The sequence below is a fragment of the Leuresthes tenuis genome, unplaced genomic scaffold, assembly GCF_036924035.1.
Source record: "Leuresthes tenuis unplaced genomic scaffold, fLeuTen1.0.hap1 SCAF_14, whole genome shotgun sequence".
NCBI classification, from domain to species: Eukaryota; Metazoa; Chordata; class Actinopteri; order Atheriniformes; family Atherinopsidae; genus Leuresthes; species Leuresthes tenuis.
In genome coordinates, this window is record NW_027325368.1 from 24,239,299 (window position 1) to 24,256,264 (window position 16,966).

At 38.6% G+C, this 16,966-nt stretch overlaps 2 protein-coding genes across 2 annotated transcripts; one reads left to right on the forward strand and one right to left on the reverse strand.

Moving 5' to 3' along the window:
- Window positions 1-2,281: 2,281 nt before the first annotated feature.
- Window positions 2,282-5,780, forward strand: LOC140268953 (uncharacterized). Its single transcript, XM_072363951.1, has 5 exons — window positions 2,282-2,565; window positions 3,062-3,170; window positions 3,580-3,690; window positions 4,723-4,801; window positions 4,887-5,780. Exons 1-5 carry the CDS (start codon window positions 2,282-2,284, stop codon window positions 4,976-4,978), a joined length of 675 nt encoding a protein of 224 aa, XP_072220052.1. The 3' UTR covers window positions 4,979-5,780.
- Window positions 5,781-6,515: 735 nt separating this feature from the next.
- On the reverse strand, window positions 6,516-16,041 carry LOC140268606 (Y+L amino acid transporter 2). Its single transcript, XM_072363535.1, has 10 exons — window positions 15,905-16,041; window positions 15,137-15,669; window positions 13,073-13,198; window positions 12,845-12,989; window positions 10,987-11,110; window positions 10,719-10,822; window positions 10,535-10,631; window positions 10,274-10,423; window positions 7,150-7,333; window positions 6,516-6,898 (listed from the first exon to the last, which is right to left on the reverse strand). Exons 2-10 carry the CDS (start codon window positions 15,654-15,656, stop codon window positions 6,804-6,806), a joined length of 1,545 nt encoding a protein of 514 aa, XP_072219636.1. The 5' UTR covers window positions 15,657-15,669; window positions 15,905-16,041; the 3' UTR covers window positions 6,516-6,803.
- Window positions 16,042-16,966: the final 925 nt, after the last annotated feature.

A 16,966-nucleotide genomic window follows, 5' to 3' on the forward strand; every position in this document is an offset into this window, starting at 1 on the left:
CAACTTGTGGGACTCATACCTGGATTTGTATGTGATACATCAGCTGGTTAAAGAGCTGCTTGTAGCAGTGAAAACAAAGACAAATGACCTGTGGACAGTTTAACTGTTACACTCATTTATAGTTGATAGGAATGCACTATTACACTTTCAGTGGTGGATGCAGTGGCTTCCAGTGTTTGGGACCTCCCCATCTGAAGTCATTCATCTGTGGAGTAAACTGGATCTCACTCTGTAACCCCACTAAGTAACCCCCCCCAGACTACTTGCACCTTTGTTATGGAAGTTTTCAATCGCTTCCTTCCTAGTACCTCTGATGAGCAATGAAATAGAGAACTTTACTTTTTCTGCCGGCTAAGTTTTTATTCTTCGTTGCAAGGAAAAAGATCAGTCCACACCATTCAGCGGCAATGGTATGAAGAGATACAGACAAAAGGAACACAGAGCATTTATACCTGAGGAGGGGGGCTTTGTTCCACACCTCCAGGGGGGGCAGGATGCAGTCTTGATGATTAAGAAACAGGAGGTTAAAACAATTATCTTGTCTGAGTGTTAATTAAGAAGTAAATTATTTAAAACAATTAGCGTGTCTGGGTGATACAAATGGTTAATGTGGATTGGAGGGTCTGTCAGTCCTGAGACATAAAATTTACCATCACACCTTCCTCTCTTTCCTCCCAGACCTCTGAGGACAGAGGTAACACCCTTTTTTTTCTTGCCAGACCACTGAGGACAGCTCACCTCAGCTCAGTTTGTTCTTACAGCCTGCCAGTGGCCCAATCCTTCTCTGTTTCTCTCTTTTAGTTTTTAGCTTCTGACTTAGTCAGTCTAAGCAACCTATTCTGGCTTGGAAAGACTAAAACTTTGGTGGATGCTCCTTTTATAACCAATCCTGACACCCTCACCTGTCATCAATGAAGCTGCTGATTGTAGAATCTTCCAAAATAGAAATCCATTATTTGTATATCCTATAAACTTCTCTCTTTCTTTGTTTCTTTCCCAGTGTATTGCTGGAATCAAGTTACAGTATATACAAATATATTTGAATTATTACAAATATTTCATTGATATTTATTACATATATTTAGTATTACAAATATAGTTTTTTAATTTTAAGTGAAGAAACACAATCATTGTGTCTGCATTTTTAGGAAACTGGGCCCAAACTTTTGTGAACACGATATTTCAAATGGAAAGCATGACTTGTTCATTTGTTTGCTGAAGACACTGTTTCTTTTATAGATATGAAATTCTGTTTTTATGGGTGCCCAATGCCAAAGGCAGGGCACACATATTACTATTGCTCATACTTATTGTGAGAATGCATTAAGGCATTCTCACTATTGTTTTCCTGTTTCTCTTTTTTGGCACTTAACTACTCCTGCAATCTTTCACCGATTTCAACAATTTTGGTATCAAAACGTTCAGCTCCTTCGGGAGATTTATGCTATGACTTTTGGTGTTGATATTTTTTAAACTTTTTAAACTATTTAACTTTTAATTAAAATTTTCCCGTCATTCAAATGAATGGAAATTTCTTTCATATATTATATATTACACTGAAGCCATTTTAACTATTAATCACTTGATTTCTGATAAATTTCCACTAGATTCAGCTTTTTGAGCATGTTCAACTAATCCCATTCAGCTACTTTTCTGCCTTCTTAAAGCTCCAGCTCCTTTCAAAAAGACATTTCAGGCCTTTTGAAACTGCAGCAAATTACTTTTTACTAATATTTCAACTGCACATTTTTCCTCAAAAAATTTTAACCTTTCAACTTCTTCAACTAAGACTTCTGCAGTCACAAATGCGCGCGATAGCGCGCATTCACTCATATGTTCTCCATTATTCTGAACAGATCAACCGGGCCTTATGTGTCTAAAGCAGGCAGATTTCACCAGAACAACCCAAAATCTCATTTTTCAGACTGGATTTGAAATATCTGGCAACTAACAGCTCTCAGCTCTCATCTGTGTGTCTGTGTGGACGGGCAGAAGACGGGCAGCAGCTTGGCACCCATCAAAATTTCTTCAGAAATTTTCTAGTTTCTTATTGTTGTTGAAATTAGATCCACAAGTACCTCATGTTTAGACAACATTAAAAAAACCTGTAATTCAGGTCGTATTTTGTCTGAATACTTAACATTACAGATTCAAAACTTTATTTGCATCTATACTTTCTGATAGTAACCTTGTACTATATACAGTATTAAATTTATTAATTTTTATGTCAAAGACACTTGGATGTTTCTGATCCTACCTCCATTTTACTGTCGTAAACGGTATGTACTCTCCTACCATGTCTCCCTCTCACATGCTGTGCACCATGTTAATTGATGTACCACCCTCTGTTCCAGGCTTCCACATGACCCATGAGCTTTTAAGACCTCAGGGTAGATCAAGACATTCAGGAGTTATCCAAAACATCTTACCACACGCTGGACCCAGGACATCAATACCAGCCCACAGAATGGACCTGAGATTCCTCTATTTTGCTTCAGCTCTCATTGTGGGGGCCACAGTCAGCATCTCTCTGGCAGACCGCACTGCTCAGTGCAAAATCAAATGGTAATGCTGATCTTTTAAAAAAAATTGTGCAAGATACTCTTTAAAGCTTGATTAATCTTTTAGTTGAACTAATCTCCATCTGCTTCATCAAATATGTCCCTGCTTTTCATGTTTATACAGCATATGCAGCAAAACCTGACAGGATAAATGCAAATGATGCTGTATTGTCTTTTGTTGTTTGCTTTGTTTACTTGCATGACTACCATACCGTGACAGTATGAAAGGGTCAAATGCATTTTAGATAAGGTACTTATGAATTCAAAGACCTGTGAAGTGTCATTTGTTCTGCCTGTTATCTTCTATACAGAGACACTCACTATAGTCACATCAGTGACACCTATGGAGAGCCATAAAAAACTTTCAGTGGCGACTGATTCAAAGACTTTCTTCTCTCATACACAGAGTTAATCTTTTTTAATAATATCTTTTTGCGTGTTTGAATCCTACAAAAGCGTTAAAGTGAAAATGATCTAAGCAGACACTCGCTGCTCCTCAGGTTGTTTGGCATCACATGCGAGGATGTGGGTGGAAAACTGTTGAGCCAGATCCAAGCCTGGGAGATCAGACAAAGCTGTGCACATACAGGAGAGAGCTGCTCATATGAGGTCAGAAATCTCAACTCAGATATTTGTTAATGATTTGTGATTCATGTGTTTCTATAATGTTAATAGTTCACATAATCCATATTGATTAAAATAAGAATCAGAATGGTGAAAACAGAATTTCAAAGAACCATAAAAACCTTTGGACTCATGGGTCTCAAATGCGCTAAAAGCTGATATGATGCTATAACAATGTATTCATCTGTAAATATAATGAGTCCTGCTATTGGAAAATGATTATAACATTAACTAAATCTGAGAAAATATTTAATTCTGCACTTATGCTACGTGGTCCCTTGCTGTTAGTATAGAAACACAGTATTGATTGTTTCTATTTCTGATAGATGCAGCTTAGAATGTACATAATGAGATGCTTCTGTCAGCCCTGACTAAATGTGAATTCTGTTGTCAGCTTGTGTCTTCAGCTCCGTATCTGATCAAAGCAACGCACACATCTCCAAGAACAAAGAAAGTGAACAACCTTCAGTTTCTTTTTGAGCAGTCCACTGTTTGTAAAGTGACTGTAAGTGGGACTTTTCTTTTCATTAGACAGCTCAAGCAGGCAGCTTGATGGAATCATTACCAGTTTCTGCATTTCTACCAACCTTATTTACAGTATTGTGCAAATGTTGTGAGCTGGCACTCTGTCCTTCATGTTTGGTTTCCAAGGAGACAGACTTTTTTCTCATCTCCTAAATTGGTCTTGATCAATAGTTCTCCAGAACTTCTTAAGATCTTTCAAAGTTTTTCCTTTGGACATTGGCTGCTATTTCACTAATTTTCACTTGGCATATCTCAGCATGCTGTGAAGTGTATCCTCAGGAAACCAGACAAGCTGAGGACAGAGAAAGAAGAGGTAAATCTAAACTATCTAATGCAGATAAACAGTATCTGAAAGTGAGTCTTTGAGAAATAGTAAAACATCCAGCAAAGACCTGACACAAAAAGCAGCCAACATCCAAAGAAGAGCTTTGGAATGTCCTACAAGAAGCCTGGAGAACTATTCCTGAAGACTCCTTAAAGAAATGACAGAAAGCTTGTGAAAGAGGGTTCAGGGTGTGTTGAAGAATAAAGGTGCCCAGATTGACTTTCAAACTTGTTAGAATTGTACAAACTCTTGTACATCACTGTTAGCAAATGTTTCAATAAATCCCTGTCCCTATTTTCCTGGCAATTTATGAGGAAATTATGGGGTGTCTCAAACTTTTTGACAGCACTGTTTATCTCCAACTTTTTATCTTTATAATTAAAATTAAAATGAAATTCAGCTCCTAAAATACATTGAAAAATATGTCAGAATAAATGTGGAAGATATTTGTGAAAATAACCATGAACAGTTACGTATGAGAATGAGAAATGTGTGCTTTGAATGTCAGAAACAGACAGAAAATATGTGTGTCGGATGTTGTTTTACAGAGAAGATTTTCACTTTTCTGTCCACTTCAAGGAAAATTAAGGTGGAAAATCAGAACTGTGACTTTTCTCACAGACATTCCATTCTGATAAACTGTGTCCATCTTGGTGTTTCATGAAAAATCATGTTTTCACTGAACAGGGTGATGCAGTGTCTGAGTTCTCCAAAGATCCAGCTGACAACAGTACAAACTTCTGCAGCCTGCAGAACCTGATGGATGGTAAATGATTTCTATCTTCATTTTCTTGATTCTACACTGCAATCAAATCCCATCAGCAATGTTGGATTGCCTCTCTGTGTTTCAGGCAGTGAGCTGGTTGATACTGAGGGATACAGACAGTTCAGCAATAAGTGGATCTGTCCTGGGTTTGATACTGTTAACTGCAGCCTGTCCTGAGATGAGAGGAGGTGCTCCAAACTTCCTCTGCCGACGATTACTCGTTAGAAGTGTTTTTTTGTGAGTTATTCTTTGTGACCATGTTTAAACATGCTTTGCACCTAAATGAAAACATGGAATTCAGCTAAAATAGATATCACATTAGTGAGATCTTTGTTTTGCATAAATACGATGAAATAAACCTGAAATAAATCTTTTAGCGATTGATCATCAGTAGCATTCATAGTTCATTGATGAACACCGTGAACAAGTCGGACACAAAGCGAAGCACAATAAAGACACGATGATGGTTTACTAACACACTGTTAGTTCAGACAAAACTGCTGCAAGAGAGCTTTAACAAAACTGGCTTTTATTTTAATTCTATCAACTACAATCAGTTCTAAGAGAGAGAGAACACAGTGGTGTGCAACAGTTTCTGCGCTATAGTGAGTAAAATACGATTTCCAAAGTTTGGACACATAGTATCACCTTCTCTGGCAAATATCACCTCATGTAAGTGCTTTTGAAGTTGCTGTAAAACCTGTAAAACATCCGTTTGAAAAGACCAGTACACAATTGATGCTGTGCAGACCACTTTGACAAAGAAGGTAATGACACATTTTACACAAACAATGTGGAAAATATAAAGCTTGGTTTAAATACAAAAATGATAGAAGAAACAAAGTCTGTTCATGACAGATTCGACTTCACTCAAGAAAAACTCAATTTTGTCTTAATGTAGAAAAGTTTCTCAACAAGTTACATTTCAAGTCTTTTGGAGATATGATAGATATGAAAAAATACCTTTTTTTTCTTTAAAGAAAACATGAAGCACACATGACATTGATAAAAAGGCCAAAGATTTAAAGTAGTCCTGTGATATTTAGAAGCATTTAAATGTGTAAAAAGTAATAAAATAAAGATAACTTTGTAGCAAGGAATAAGAGTTATTTTTATCATCTGATTCCATTGTTTGATGGGTCTCCAGTAACTAAATGCTACATAGTCATGAAATGGACAACACATGGTTCACTAACATTTGATCTACATGCTACAGAGGCAGATAAACCTCTGCCATCTGCAGGCAGGAAATGTTAGAGCAGCAGCAGGTTAGTTCTGCAGTCATGCTGCTTTTCTTCTCCTGCAGGTGGAGCAGGTTGGTGTTTGTTGAACTGCTCTGACAGCCATGAAAGATGAAGATGCAGGAGAATGAACCAGTGAGGGAGTTTCCAAACAGACTGAAGAAATGTTCTGCTTAAAGTGCAGTGCAAAGACAGCATCATTCTTGTTGGCAAGCTTGATGAGAACCTACAGATACTGAGGTATACTCAGTGTTACCATGAAGTCATATTTAGGAGAAATAAAATGCAAACTCGCTGAACACTGAAGAAGAACACACCAAAAAAATGTTTTAAGGTGTTTGACATTTGGACAAATATTTGTGTATAAATAAATAATCAAAAAAAGTTCCTTAGATGAGTTCTAACATTAGTCACGCTTCAAGCTGAAGACATGATCACTTATTGGCATTCTGTAGTGCATGTAAACAACTGAAAATTACCAGCTCACATCCAAACAATATGATGTCTTTCTCAACTACATTTTTGTTTTAAAAGTTTTATTCAAATCCTCAAACCTGTCCTGCATTTACAGAGGACTGTTCAGAGATTCTCATGTGAGTGTCCCTCCGTAGTGAATCATTTGCATTGTTGTGCCTTTTTTTAACTTGACCTGGCATAAGTCCCACAGATGTGGTGAACCTGTGCCCCACTGCTCTGTCCATGCAGCGCCCTCTACTCCAGCTCTCAGAAGCAGACGGATGGACAAAGAGTTTGTCTGCAGCTTACTGTGTTTTACCTCCTACTTGAGCTTCTGTCTCAGTGTCAAATTCAGTCAGGCAGCAGTAGAACAATATCTGGGTGTATCTGGTGACAAAGGCTTGAGAAAGAAAAGGGGTAGGAGAGAGTGATGGGGAAAGATAGGGAGAGTGGAGAGGTTGAAGATGATTCTTAGTTAGTGTTAGACAAAGTATTAGTACTTTATAAGATCTTTAATCAAGTAATATGTCCCTTCCTTTAGTCACTTTTTCTTTACAAGTTTAAAAGAACAGCCCAGAACAGGTCAGCAACTGATTACCACTAAAAGATGTATGAAATGTTCTTTCATGCCCATTTGAGTCTAAATCTTACTGTTTAGCTTGTGTATAAATCGAGGCCTCCTTTCCGCAGGCAGGTAAATGGCCACATAATAAACTGGCACCCCAGACAGTGCAATGCCAATTCCTATGAGAGAATTGATGGTGTCTCCGTACAGAGGGACGATGACTAAGAACACGCTGCACAGACAGTAGATGAAAGGGAAGAACAGGGTCAGCTGTGGAGACAAGAACACATACATTCAGATGTTAGCCTTGAGTATCTTTGTGTGTCCTAACAAAAAAATGGGGGGCCATTGGTTGAAGCCACTACTTGAACTTGCATAAGCTGTTACAGAAGGTTATGTTCATAATCAGAATATATGAATCCATCAAACTTCATATTTAAGATAATCAGCCTAACATCAGTATGGGTTGATATTCAGCTCACTGACTGTGTGAGCTCAGTTATCAGCAAATAGGAAAATATGGGGTTTGTTATAATTTGATCAATAGCTACCACAGACAAGAAATAATTTGCCATTAAAACTGCAAATCTCTTGAGATGCACTTTTGGAAATCTGGGAAATATAGCCACTGAGATTTTTGCCCATTCCTCAAAGCAGAAGTGGTCCAACTCCATCAAACCTGATGGGTTCTGCTATTGTACAGCCATTTTTAAAGCCATCCCACAGATTCTCCATCAGATTGAGGTCAAGGCTTTGACCTTGTGACCATTTCAAGATGTTTAAATGTTTTCCTTTAAACCACTCAAGTGTTGCTCTCTGGGTCCTTGTCATGCTGACAGGTCAACCACTGTCCTATACTCAATTCTCTGGATAAGTGAAACAGGTTTTCCTCAAGATTTTACATAAATTAAGCACTACCCATCATTCTCTCAATTCTGACCAATTTCTAGGCCCCACAGCATCCACCACCTTCATTTCCACCACCTTGCTTCACTGCAGGGATGGTGTTCTGGTGGTCATGAGAGGTATCAGGTTTGTTCTGCGTGCGGAATTTTTTTTACTGGCCAGAACATTTTGCTTTAGTCTTCAAAGATGCTTAATTTAGTTTTTCTTTAAGCTCTGTTTTACTTTTCAACAAAAAGTATCTTTGTGGAGCATACAGTTGAAAGTGATCATATGGACAAACACTTCCTCTCTGATCATGGACCATCTTGTTTGAGTCTTCGCCGTCTGCCACTTCTTATGCTTAGTTTATACTCCTCCATAACGTCGATGTGACGTCGTCATTGAGCATTCGAATGCACGTCAGACTACGGCGTAGGGGTCCACGTCGACGTAGCTACATCGTCGAAATGACGGAGAAGTATAAATTAGGTTTTACCCGGCGAGCCCAGTGGGTGCGCTCTCATTGACTAGAGTGGCAACAATCAGCAAAGGTGACCGCAGCTCAGTCGTTATGTCCCCGGTGGAAATCGTGGGTTATTATTCAGAGTGCTGCAAGCAGTGTTGTAGTCAAGACCACCTAAACCGAGACCAAGACCAAGACAAGACCAAGACTGAGGCAGGGCGAGACCGAGTCAAGACCAAGTCCAGTGTCCCACATTGCATGACACACTTATGATAGAATGTGGAACATGCAAACCATATAGACCTGTAAGTAATCCATATTCCCATAAAAACACCCAGAGAAAACAAATGAAGATACCTCTTTTGTTGACCTGTATTATATTTCTGTACAATGAAATGTCTTGATAAAATAATCAAAAGGCACTGCAAAGATGAATTTCATCTGTGGGAATTTTCCTTTGTTTTCTATAAGCAAACAAATACAAACACTAAGGAGCTGAAATCAACTTAACCATTCAACACCGTACTGTACTGAATCTTTTTCAAATAGCTTTCAAATAGTTACACAACAATATGATTGACATGGTACAATATGGCCAAACCAGTCAATTTTCTTACCATAACACTGAAATAACACTCACCTTGACAACAATCACCAAAATGAAAAAAAACTTCCATGGAATAGGGATAAATGTGTATTTTTCTAAACACCCATCTAACACATGGTCTGATACAATCTGAGTGATTGAGTGAGCGAGTACCTTACAACACCTACACACATAAGCTCTAGTGTTTGACTACATAAAGTTATATATTTGTTTGTGTATTCAACCCCAAAATTAGCACTCTTAAAGTATGTGATGTATGCTTATAGCCAAGCAAAGCATATTTAATGTTTAACTTCATAGAAGTGGAGCATTAATGTTACTCCATCTCCACTCTGGACACTGCTGACTCTAGCTCTCTCATCCAGGAGAGGGAGCGTGGCGTGTATCGTTTACGTCAGAGTTGACGTTGACGTAACATAACTATATACCATAGATATATACACGTAGATTCCGCATTCAGGCTTGTCAGGCACGTCAACACGGCCGCCATCTTGGGACGGGGTTTCTGACAGCAGTTAGTTATGACTAGTCTGACATCTGTGCATCTGGCAAAATGGATTGAATGTTATGTCTGATCATCCGGTAGAGGCTAATGTATAACCGACAATACAATGATACAAATTTGCTGTGATAACTTTTTTTTACTTTAACCTTTGTTATTCATGAACACAAACTTAAATTAGTTGGAAATTGTCCAACTTCATGCTCCCAACTTTGTGGAAGCAGTTTGGTGATGGCCCGTCCCTGTTCCAGCATGACTGCACACCAATGCACAAAGCAATGCCCATAAAGACATGGATGAGCGAGTTTGGTGTGGAAGAACTTGACTGGCCTTCACAGAGTCCTGACCTCAACCCAATAGAACACCTTTGGGATGAAATACAGCGGAGACTGCGAGCCAGGCCTTCTGTCCAACATCAGTGTCTGACCTCACAAATGTGCTTTGGGGAGAATGGTCAAAAATTCCCATAAAGACGCTTCTAAACCTTGTGGAAAGCTTGCCCAGAAGAGTTGAAGCTATTATAGCTGCAAAGGGTGGGCCGATGTCATATTAAACCCAATGGATTAAAAATGGGACGTCACTTAAGTTCATATGCATGTAAAGGCAGATGAGCAAATACTTTTGGCAATATAGTGTACGTCAGTTTCACTTCCTGAAAGTCACTCATACATCCCCAGGAGTTGCAGCACTGTATGGATGCACTGTACTGTATACTAATAAATGTGTAAATCTGAACACTGAAAATAACTTCACCTTGACAGGCCGGTGTCTGTCTGGTTGAGTGATGCGCAGGTAGATGAGGCCAGCCACAGAGAGACCAACATAGAACCAGTAACTGAAGCTGAAATAGTTGATGAGCTGAAACACGTCTTCCACACACAGGAAGATCAGGCCCATCAGCCCCTGCAACCACACAGCACAATGAAAGAGGTGTTGCTTTTGTCCTGGATGAGCATGTGTGTGATAACCTGCTGTTTGTATGGTGGAAGATGCTTGGTTTGATAGGTTTCTCACATTGAACACCAGAGCGGGTATGGGCGTGTATCGCTTCATGTGGATCAGACTTAGACTATTGGGGAGGTGGCCCTCCCTGGCTCCAACAAAAAACAGCCTGCATAAAGGATAAAGAGGAAGGTTACTGGGAAATCTCCTCACAGTATGAACACAAAGTGAGCAATCTGCTTAGTTTTCTTAATACCGTGATGCAGCGATGATGGAAGCATTGAGTCCTCCATAGCAGGACATGGCCACTGAAACAGGGATGATCCATTTAAACGGACCCAGCACTTCATTTCCAAATGTCTGTAGGGTCATATTTGCAAGGGTTACTACAGTAACATGCAAGGAATATTGCTTTAATTTTTAGAAGACCTGTTGTCATCTCAGGGGGTTGAATATCCTGGGTCAACGATCCCTAGCTAGAACAGAGCTGCATTTAACTGCAGATGGTCATAATGTTTTCTTACCACAGCTACAGCATCACTGGCCAGCAGGGAGGGCATGTCTAGAACAACATAGTATGCCACGTTGGTCAGCAGATAGATTATGGTCACAATGGGCATAGAGACAGCAATGGCCAATGGTAGATTCCTACAACAACAGACACCTGTGAGTACCTGTGAGTGTGTGTAAAGAGCTGCAACAAACAGATGAAAAAATGAGTGTGTGATGGCAAAAAATTCCAGTCAAGTTAAAATGCTAAACCTTTAGAGTCCATTATTAACTAAATTAATTTGGGTTACAATGTGATAACAGATCATATGATTTTTTCTTAACTGAAAAGAAAAAAGAAAAATGTAGCTCATGTGTACATGACATGTAAACATATATGAAATGCCTTTTTAAATCAGCACTAATTGATATTTTGGCAGGGGAGACACTATACTGACTTTAATTTTTTCATCATCAATAAAGTTCTGGAAATATTGATTATTACTAATGTCAATGTCTCCACGATGAGTATAATTCCCAGTAAGTCCGCTAATCAGTAGGTCCCCATAACTACTGCTTCTATAGTTTGGGGGTGGGGTCTTTTTTTTCTGAAATTGAAATGCTTCTCTTTTTGGTTAATGACAGAACAACACTTGTCCAAAAACATTGCTTTTCCTGGTTGGGTTTAGTCAATAAAATTACTCAGTTAAGGTTAACACTAAAATACACAAACCCACTTTCTTTGGATCTGTTTGAATGTTTTTTTTTTTTGTTTAGGATGGAGTGAAATCTGAAGTACCAAAGTGGCACTCATGACAAGAGTTTTTTTAAATCTCTCAATGCAAAGGAAAAAAACTTTGATGCGCTTTTAGCATTGGGATCATTGGAACACTCTTTATGAAAGGAAAGAGGATGAGTAGGTCCCACAATGACTTGCAACTGAAACTTTCAAAACAATGTTCGATTATTTTTAAACGGTTATACTATGATTCATGTAAAAATCAATAGAGCAGCCTGTGGCGCCTATGAAGTAAAAATGTTTATTTGACCTTTTCAGTGATGGAAAACAATTTGAAAAGAATGTATTACATGAAATTCTTAATGTGTTTCAGTCTCATTAGTGTAAGTTCACATCAAAGCTGGATGTAAGAGGGGTTGGATTCTTGTTACAGTGTGGTCATCTTATATTTAGTCGGTAAGAATTTCTTTTACCAATTTTCTTTAACTCCTTGAGATTTTCCAACAATATCAAGAAAAAGTGCTCAGGAAAATACTATAGAAGGTCCTTTTTTGGACAATTAGATTGTCTCTATTGTAATACGCCCTTTTTACACTTATAGACACCATTTTGACACAAGAGACCGCATATAGGAACAAAAGGTAAATGGACTTTTTTGTTGCTCTGTTTTGGTCCTTTCCAATTTCTCATGAAAGTTCATGAGCTCTTTATCTAGTAAATATTTAAAATGTTAATCCACTTATTGCTGATTGGTGGTGGATGTGTAGTCTCTTGTTTTCTTCAGTATGGCTTGACACAAAGATAATTTAGTCTAATTTCACATTTACAGAACCAATTGACTTCATGTTGATATAAAAATACATATAGCAGCGTTCAATAAACTTTATAAAGAATATACATTAGTTGCATCATGAGTTTTTAAACAAGTTTAATGTTTCAGAGCTGAAAACGTTTTGGAATCACCTTCATGGCGTTATTTAATCTGCTCTGAGGCATGTCAGGTATGTTTAACTTTGCATTATCATTGTCAAATATCAACAATGCTGTGAGCAAATTTCCCAGCAAAAAGGAAAATTAAGCAATATTAAGAAAAATGTGGTGGACATATCTTTTAGTGACTGTTTCTGTTCATACAACATGTATGTGTGGATCACCTCTCAGGATTCTGAATCTCCTCAGTGACAAAGTTGAGTGTGTCCCAGCCAGAGTAGGAGAAGAGAGCTGAGTAGAGAGCCAACGCTATGGCTCCCGGATCTGTGGAGGAGCCCTCAAATGGACTCTCAAAACTATTTGTTTCTCCTACACAAAGAGAAGTCAGAGTTCAAGGCAGGTGAAGTTTGCTTTCTTAGACCCATTCTTTCTTTCTTTTTTTTTTCACTTACTGGTAGCTATTTTCAGGATTCCGACAACAATTATGAGGAAGAGTGCCATGAGTTTTGTGTAAGTGAAGATGTCTTGAACCAAAGTCCCCCACTTCACATAAGCACAGTTAATGAAGATGAGCACACCTGGAAAAACCAGAGGAGGAAGGCAATAATAAAGAAGTTAACTTATACAAACACAGCTTCTCGAGCTGCTTCTGTAAACCATATTAATTGCTTTGTGTGTAAAGAATTCTTCCTCTTTGTCACGCCTGGGCCACAGTGACGAAATCACTTTTTGGTAGCGTGGCTCATGAGTCATGACACCGCTGCTCTCTTACCTAAATAGAACTTCTGCTTGTTGCAGTTTTTACTGCACATAGACAAGCTTTTAACCACAGCGTTGAAGTAAAGTCTTGAGCCGTCTCTCGTGTCTTTCTATTTTGCTTCCAAGGAGACAGACTTTTTTCATCTTTTAAAGTGGTCTGGAGCAATAGTTCTCCAGACTTTCTGCAGGTCTTTCAGGGTTTTTTTTCTTTGGACATTGGTTGCTTTTTCTCTTATTATTAATCTAGTCCTTGTACCTGATCATTTTCAGAGGATTGTTTTTTTGTTTATTTAGCCACAACAATGACCTATGGTTCATTTGAGCATAAAAAAGATACCCAACTTAAGGGATGAACCAGAAAACAGACAACATGGCAAAGACTTTTTAAATCTTTAGGTACCTTGTTACTTGTAGCCTGCTGCAAAGACACATGTAACCCGTGGTTATTGGACATATTAAATAAATAAATAAATAATAATTTGATTTATATTTAGGTTACATGATTTAAATGAATTGAGAAATAAATACATTTATATATTTTTAAGTGTAACCATAACAACAGTCCACTGATATAAAGGGCTGTGTAGAACCAGGTGCCCTCACTCTCAGAGCTGCACTTTGAGAGACACCCAGACAGACGGAATCAGAGACAGACCAACAGAAAATAATAAGAAAAAGAAAGAAGAAGGAGAAACCCCTCCTGGAACAGTAATAATCCTGCTGTTTTAAATCAAAGACCCTTGGTGAGTCAAACAATACCCCGTCACAAAGTAGCCCTGTAACTGAAAAGAAAAAGTAGCTTAGTGACTGTCAAGAAAGAAAAAAAAACATTGGTAAGCTACTAATGGCTAATGGTTAACGGCTACAGTGTTGACTATCAACTGATCCGGTTTGTAAATATAGATATATAGATGTTTTTTGTTTTTTTTTGTTCGAAATATTATATATAAACTACTATATATAACTATAAACAATATGATAACATAGCGTAATTTTGAAGGTGTGTTTAAGATTTATATTTATTATTTTCCTGGCTTGTGTTTTCAAGGCCAGGAGCTTGCGCCCCACTATATTTGTCTTATTTGCTGCATTTCTATCAGCTTGAAAAAAATCACTACACCCATTTCACATTTTCCTTAACAAATTAGAAGTGGCTCAGGACTTTTGCACAGTACCACTGTATTTTACAGGATAGATTCCTATGTTGGTTACACCTACAGTTCAATGAATGGACAATGTGTGAATGTGCCATCTCTACAATGCCATGTTGTCATTTATTCTCCTGAATCTGCAGCAGAAGAGCTTGTTTAACCACTCGTGTTTTAAACTCCTGGAAATTTTCTATGACTGCTTCACACTGAAAATCACACCATATTTTACAAGTTAAACATGCTTTATGTGAACCTAATAAAGCTCAGATACTGAGTAAGAAGCTAATATCAGAAGGCAAAATTAGAGGCTATAACACTAGATCACTTACATGCATCGTTCTGCCAAAGAATGTCGTGCAAGAATTGGCACTATCATAGAATGGAGTGTTAATTACTGGATTAAACAAGCAGCAACAGCCCAGTTTTGAATATTTTGTTTCAATGAAAGCACATTTAGAACTTTAGGATTTAAAACAAACAACCCAGATTTTAATATTAATTTCAAGAGTAAATAAAGTTAAAGGATCCATAAAAATAGACTACAGAGCAGGCGGCTTTGTAATCTATTTCTTTCAGACACATTCCAAACACCGGAGAGTTTCTTACAAAGACAGGCTGCAGCAATGAGTCGGACACCGTCATATGGCGGCTGGCAGGTGGGGTAGAAAGCCTCCACCAGGTAGTTGGCGAAGGTCAGTGAAATCACTGCCTGACTGGCCGGCTCGATCAGCAGGATGGACGTCCACAGACGAATAAAGGCCAGAAAGCCACCAAACGATTCCAGGATGTAGGCGTAGCTGGCTCCAGATTTTGTGATGGTGGTGCCGAGCTCGGCATAGCACAGAGCTCCAAACACTGAGAAGATGCCTCCAATAGCCCAAATCAACAGTGACAGCCCAAAAGAGGCACTGTACATCAGAACACCCTTTGGTGAGACAAAAATCCCTGAACCTATCATATTGCCCACTATGAGGCAGATTCCATTGATGAGAGAAATCTCCCTCTTCATCTGCATTTTCTCCTCTTTACCACCATTCGGAGCCTTTAAGTCCTCCTCAGATGCAGCAGTTGAGCTTGGACATATTGTCTGTGACATGACCCCGATTGTCTGTCTGAGATCCCCCATTAGTCCAGCAGTGCTTATGTGGAGATAGAATAGAAATAATTAGATGAGATTGTTCAGAAACACTGTCACAAAACACTGTAGAATTAATACTGAACAATATGGTGGTAATGTCCAAAATAGAAGGGAAGGTTATTTATTATGTAAAATCTCTTACATAATCACCCCATACTGTCAGACAAAAAGAAAATGCTTCAATTAACACCCTGTAATTAACACCCTTCAAGACAAAAGGATAAAAGTCACTTCACCTTGTTAACAGAAAAATTAAGTGCGTTTGTTCTTCTTGGCATGTGGCGTTTCTCTCAGGTCAACACTGCTCCTCAGACACAGCCAGACAGCCCTGAGATCACTTCTGAGAGGTGGCAACAGTCGGTCGATGTTGCAATCTGTGCTAGCCAGCACAAACACAACCTGTGTTTTTCCAGCACCAGGCGAGCTGCACTCTCGTGTCCCCCCCACCCCCCGTGCTATTTTCAGAGACAAGCAGACCCTATTCCTGCTCCCAGGGAGCATTCAACAGCTACACAGACAGAGCAAGCTGCTTCTGAGTCCATGATCAGGAAACAGTCAATGAACTGGACAATACAGGACATTCTATCATGTGCACTCATTCAGCATCTTCTTCTACACAGGGGCTGATCAAAATTTGTATGGCAATCAGTTTTTATGACAGGTTGTTATGCAAATAAATGGATTATGAGATGATGGGCCCCTTGCAACAGACATGTCAAAATGCTGTATCCACATTATGTGGAGGCAGGACATCCAGACCACAGAGAATATCTGTGATGTTGGTTTAACCACCTCCTAGTAGCTCTTAATCAGTGTCAGTCTAAATTTAATGTCGTATTTGATGTTTTTTATCTATTAATTTAATCATTTATTCAGTTTGGAGAATCAGGGAATTCCAACAAAGGGGCAAAGCTAATCAAAGGAGCCATGTAAACCTACATTTTCATCATCTAAAACGACTCAAACTTAAAAAATGTCAGAGTGATTCAAGCAACTGCTATATATTGTGAATCTTTCCTCTGTCACAAAAATTCTCCTCAACATCACACACATTGTGTTTCCCCATTCTATCCTGCCGCTGAGTGGCTGAGTCCACCAGGAGCAGGGGTGGGAAATGAAACTCATCTCCATATAGGAATTGATAAGGAAATTCCCATTACAAGAAAATACATAGAAAATAAGTGTTTAACTTATACTTATCATTTCCCAAGCACACTCACAGGTCCTAGAAGAGATTTATGTAGGTTCTACAATCCCTCACCTGACAGGCTGTCATTTTGCAAAGATATCTTTCTGTC

Bases quoted from the DNA above. Each gene is read 5' to 3' on its own strand.
- LOC140268953 (XM_072363951.1), top strand. From the start codon at position 2,282: ATGTACTCTCCTACCATGTCTCCCTCTCACATGCTGTGCACCATGTTA. The intron at 3,691-4,722 runs GTAAGTGGGACT...TTCACTGAACAG, and splicing joins CCACTGTTTGTAAAGTGACT to GGTGATGCAGTGTCTGAGTT. The intron at 4,802-4,886 runs GTAAATGATTTC...TCTGTGTTTCAG, and splicing joins CCTGCAGAACCTGATGGATG to GCAGTGAGCTGGTTGATACT.
- LOC140268606 (XM_072363535.1), bottom strand. From the start codon at position 15,656: ATGGGGGATCTCAGACAGACAATCGGGGTCATGTCACAGACAATATGT. The intron at 13,199-15,136 runs GTAAGAAACTCT...TGGTTTTTCCAG, and splicing joins CATTGCTGCAGCCTGTCTTT to GTGTGCTCATCTTCATTAAC. The intron at 10,632-10,718 runs GTATTAAGAAAA...TCCTTTATGCAG, and splicing joins TCCATCATCGCTGCATCACG to GCTGTTTTTTGTTGGAGCCA.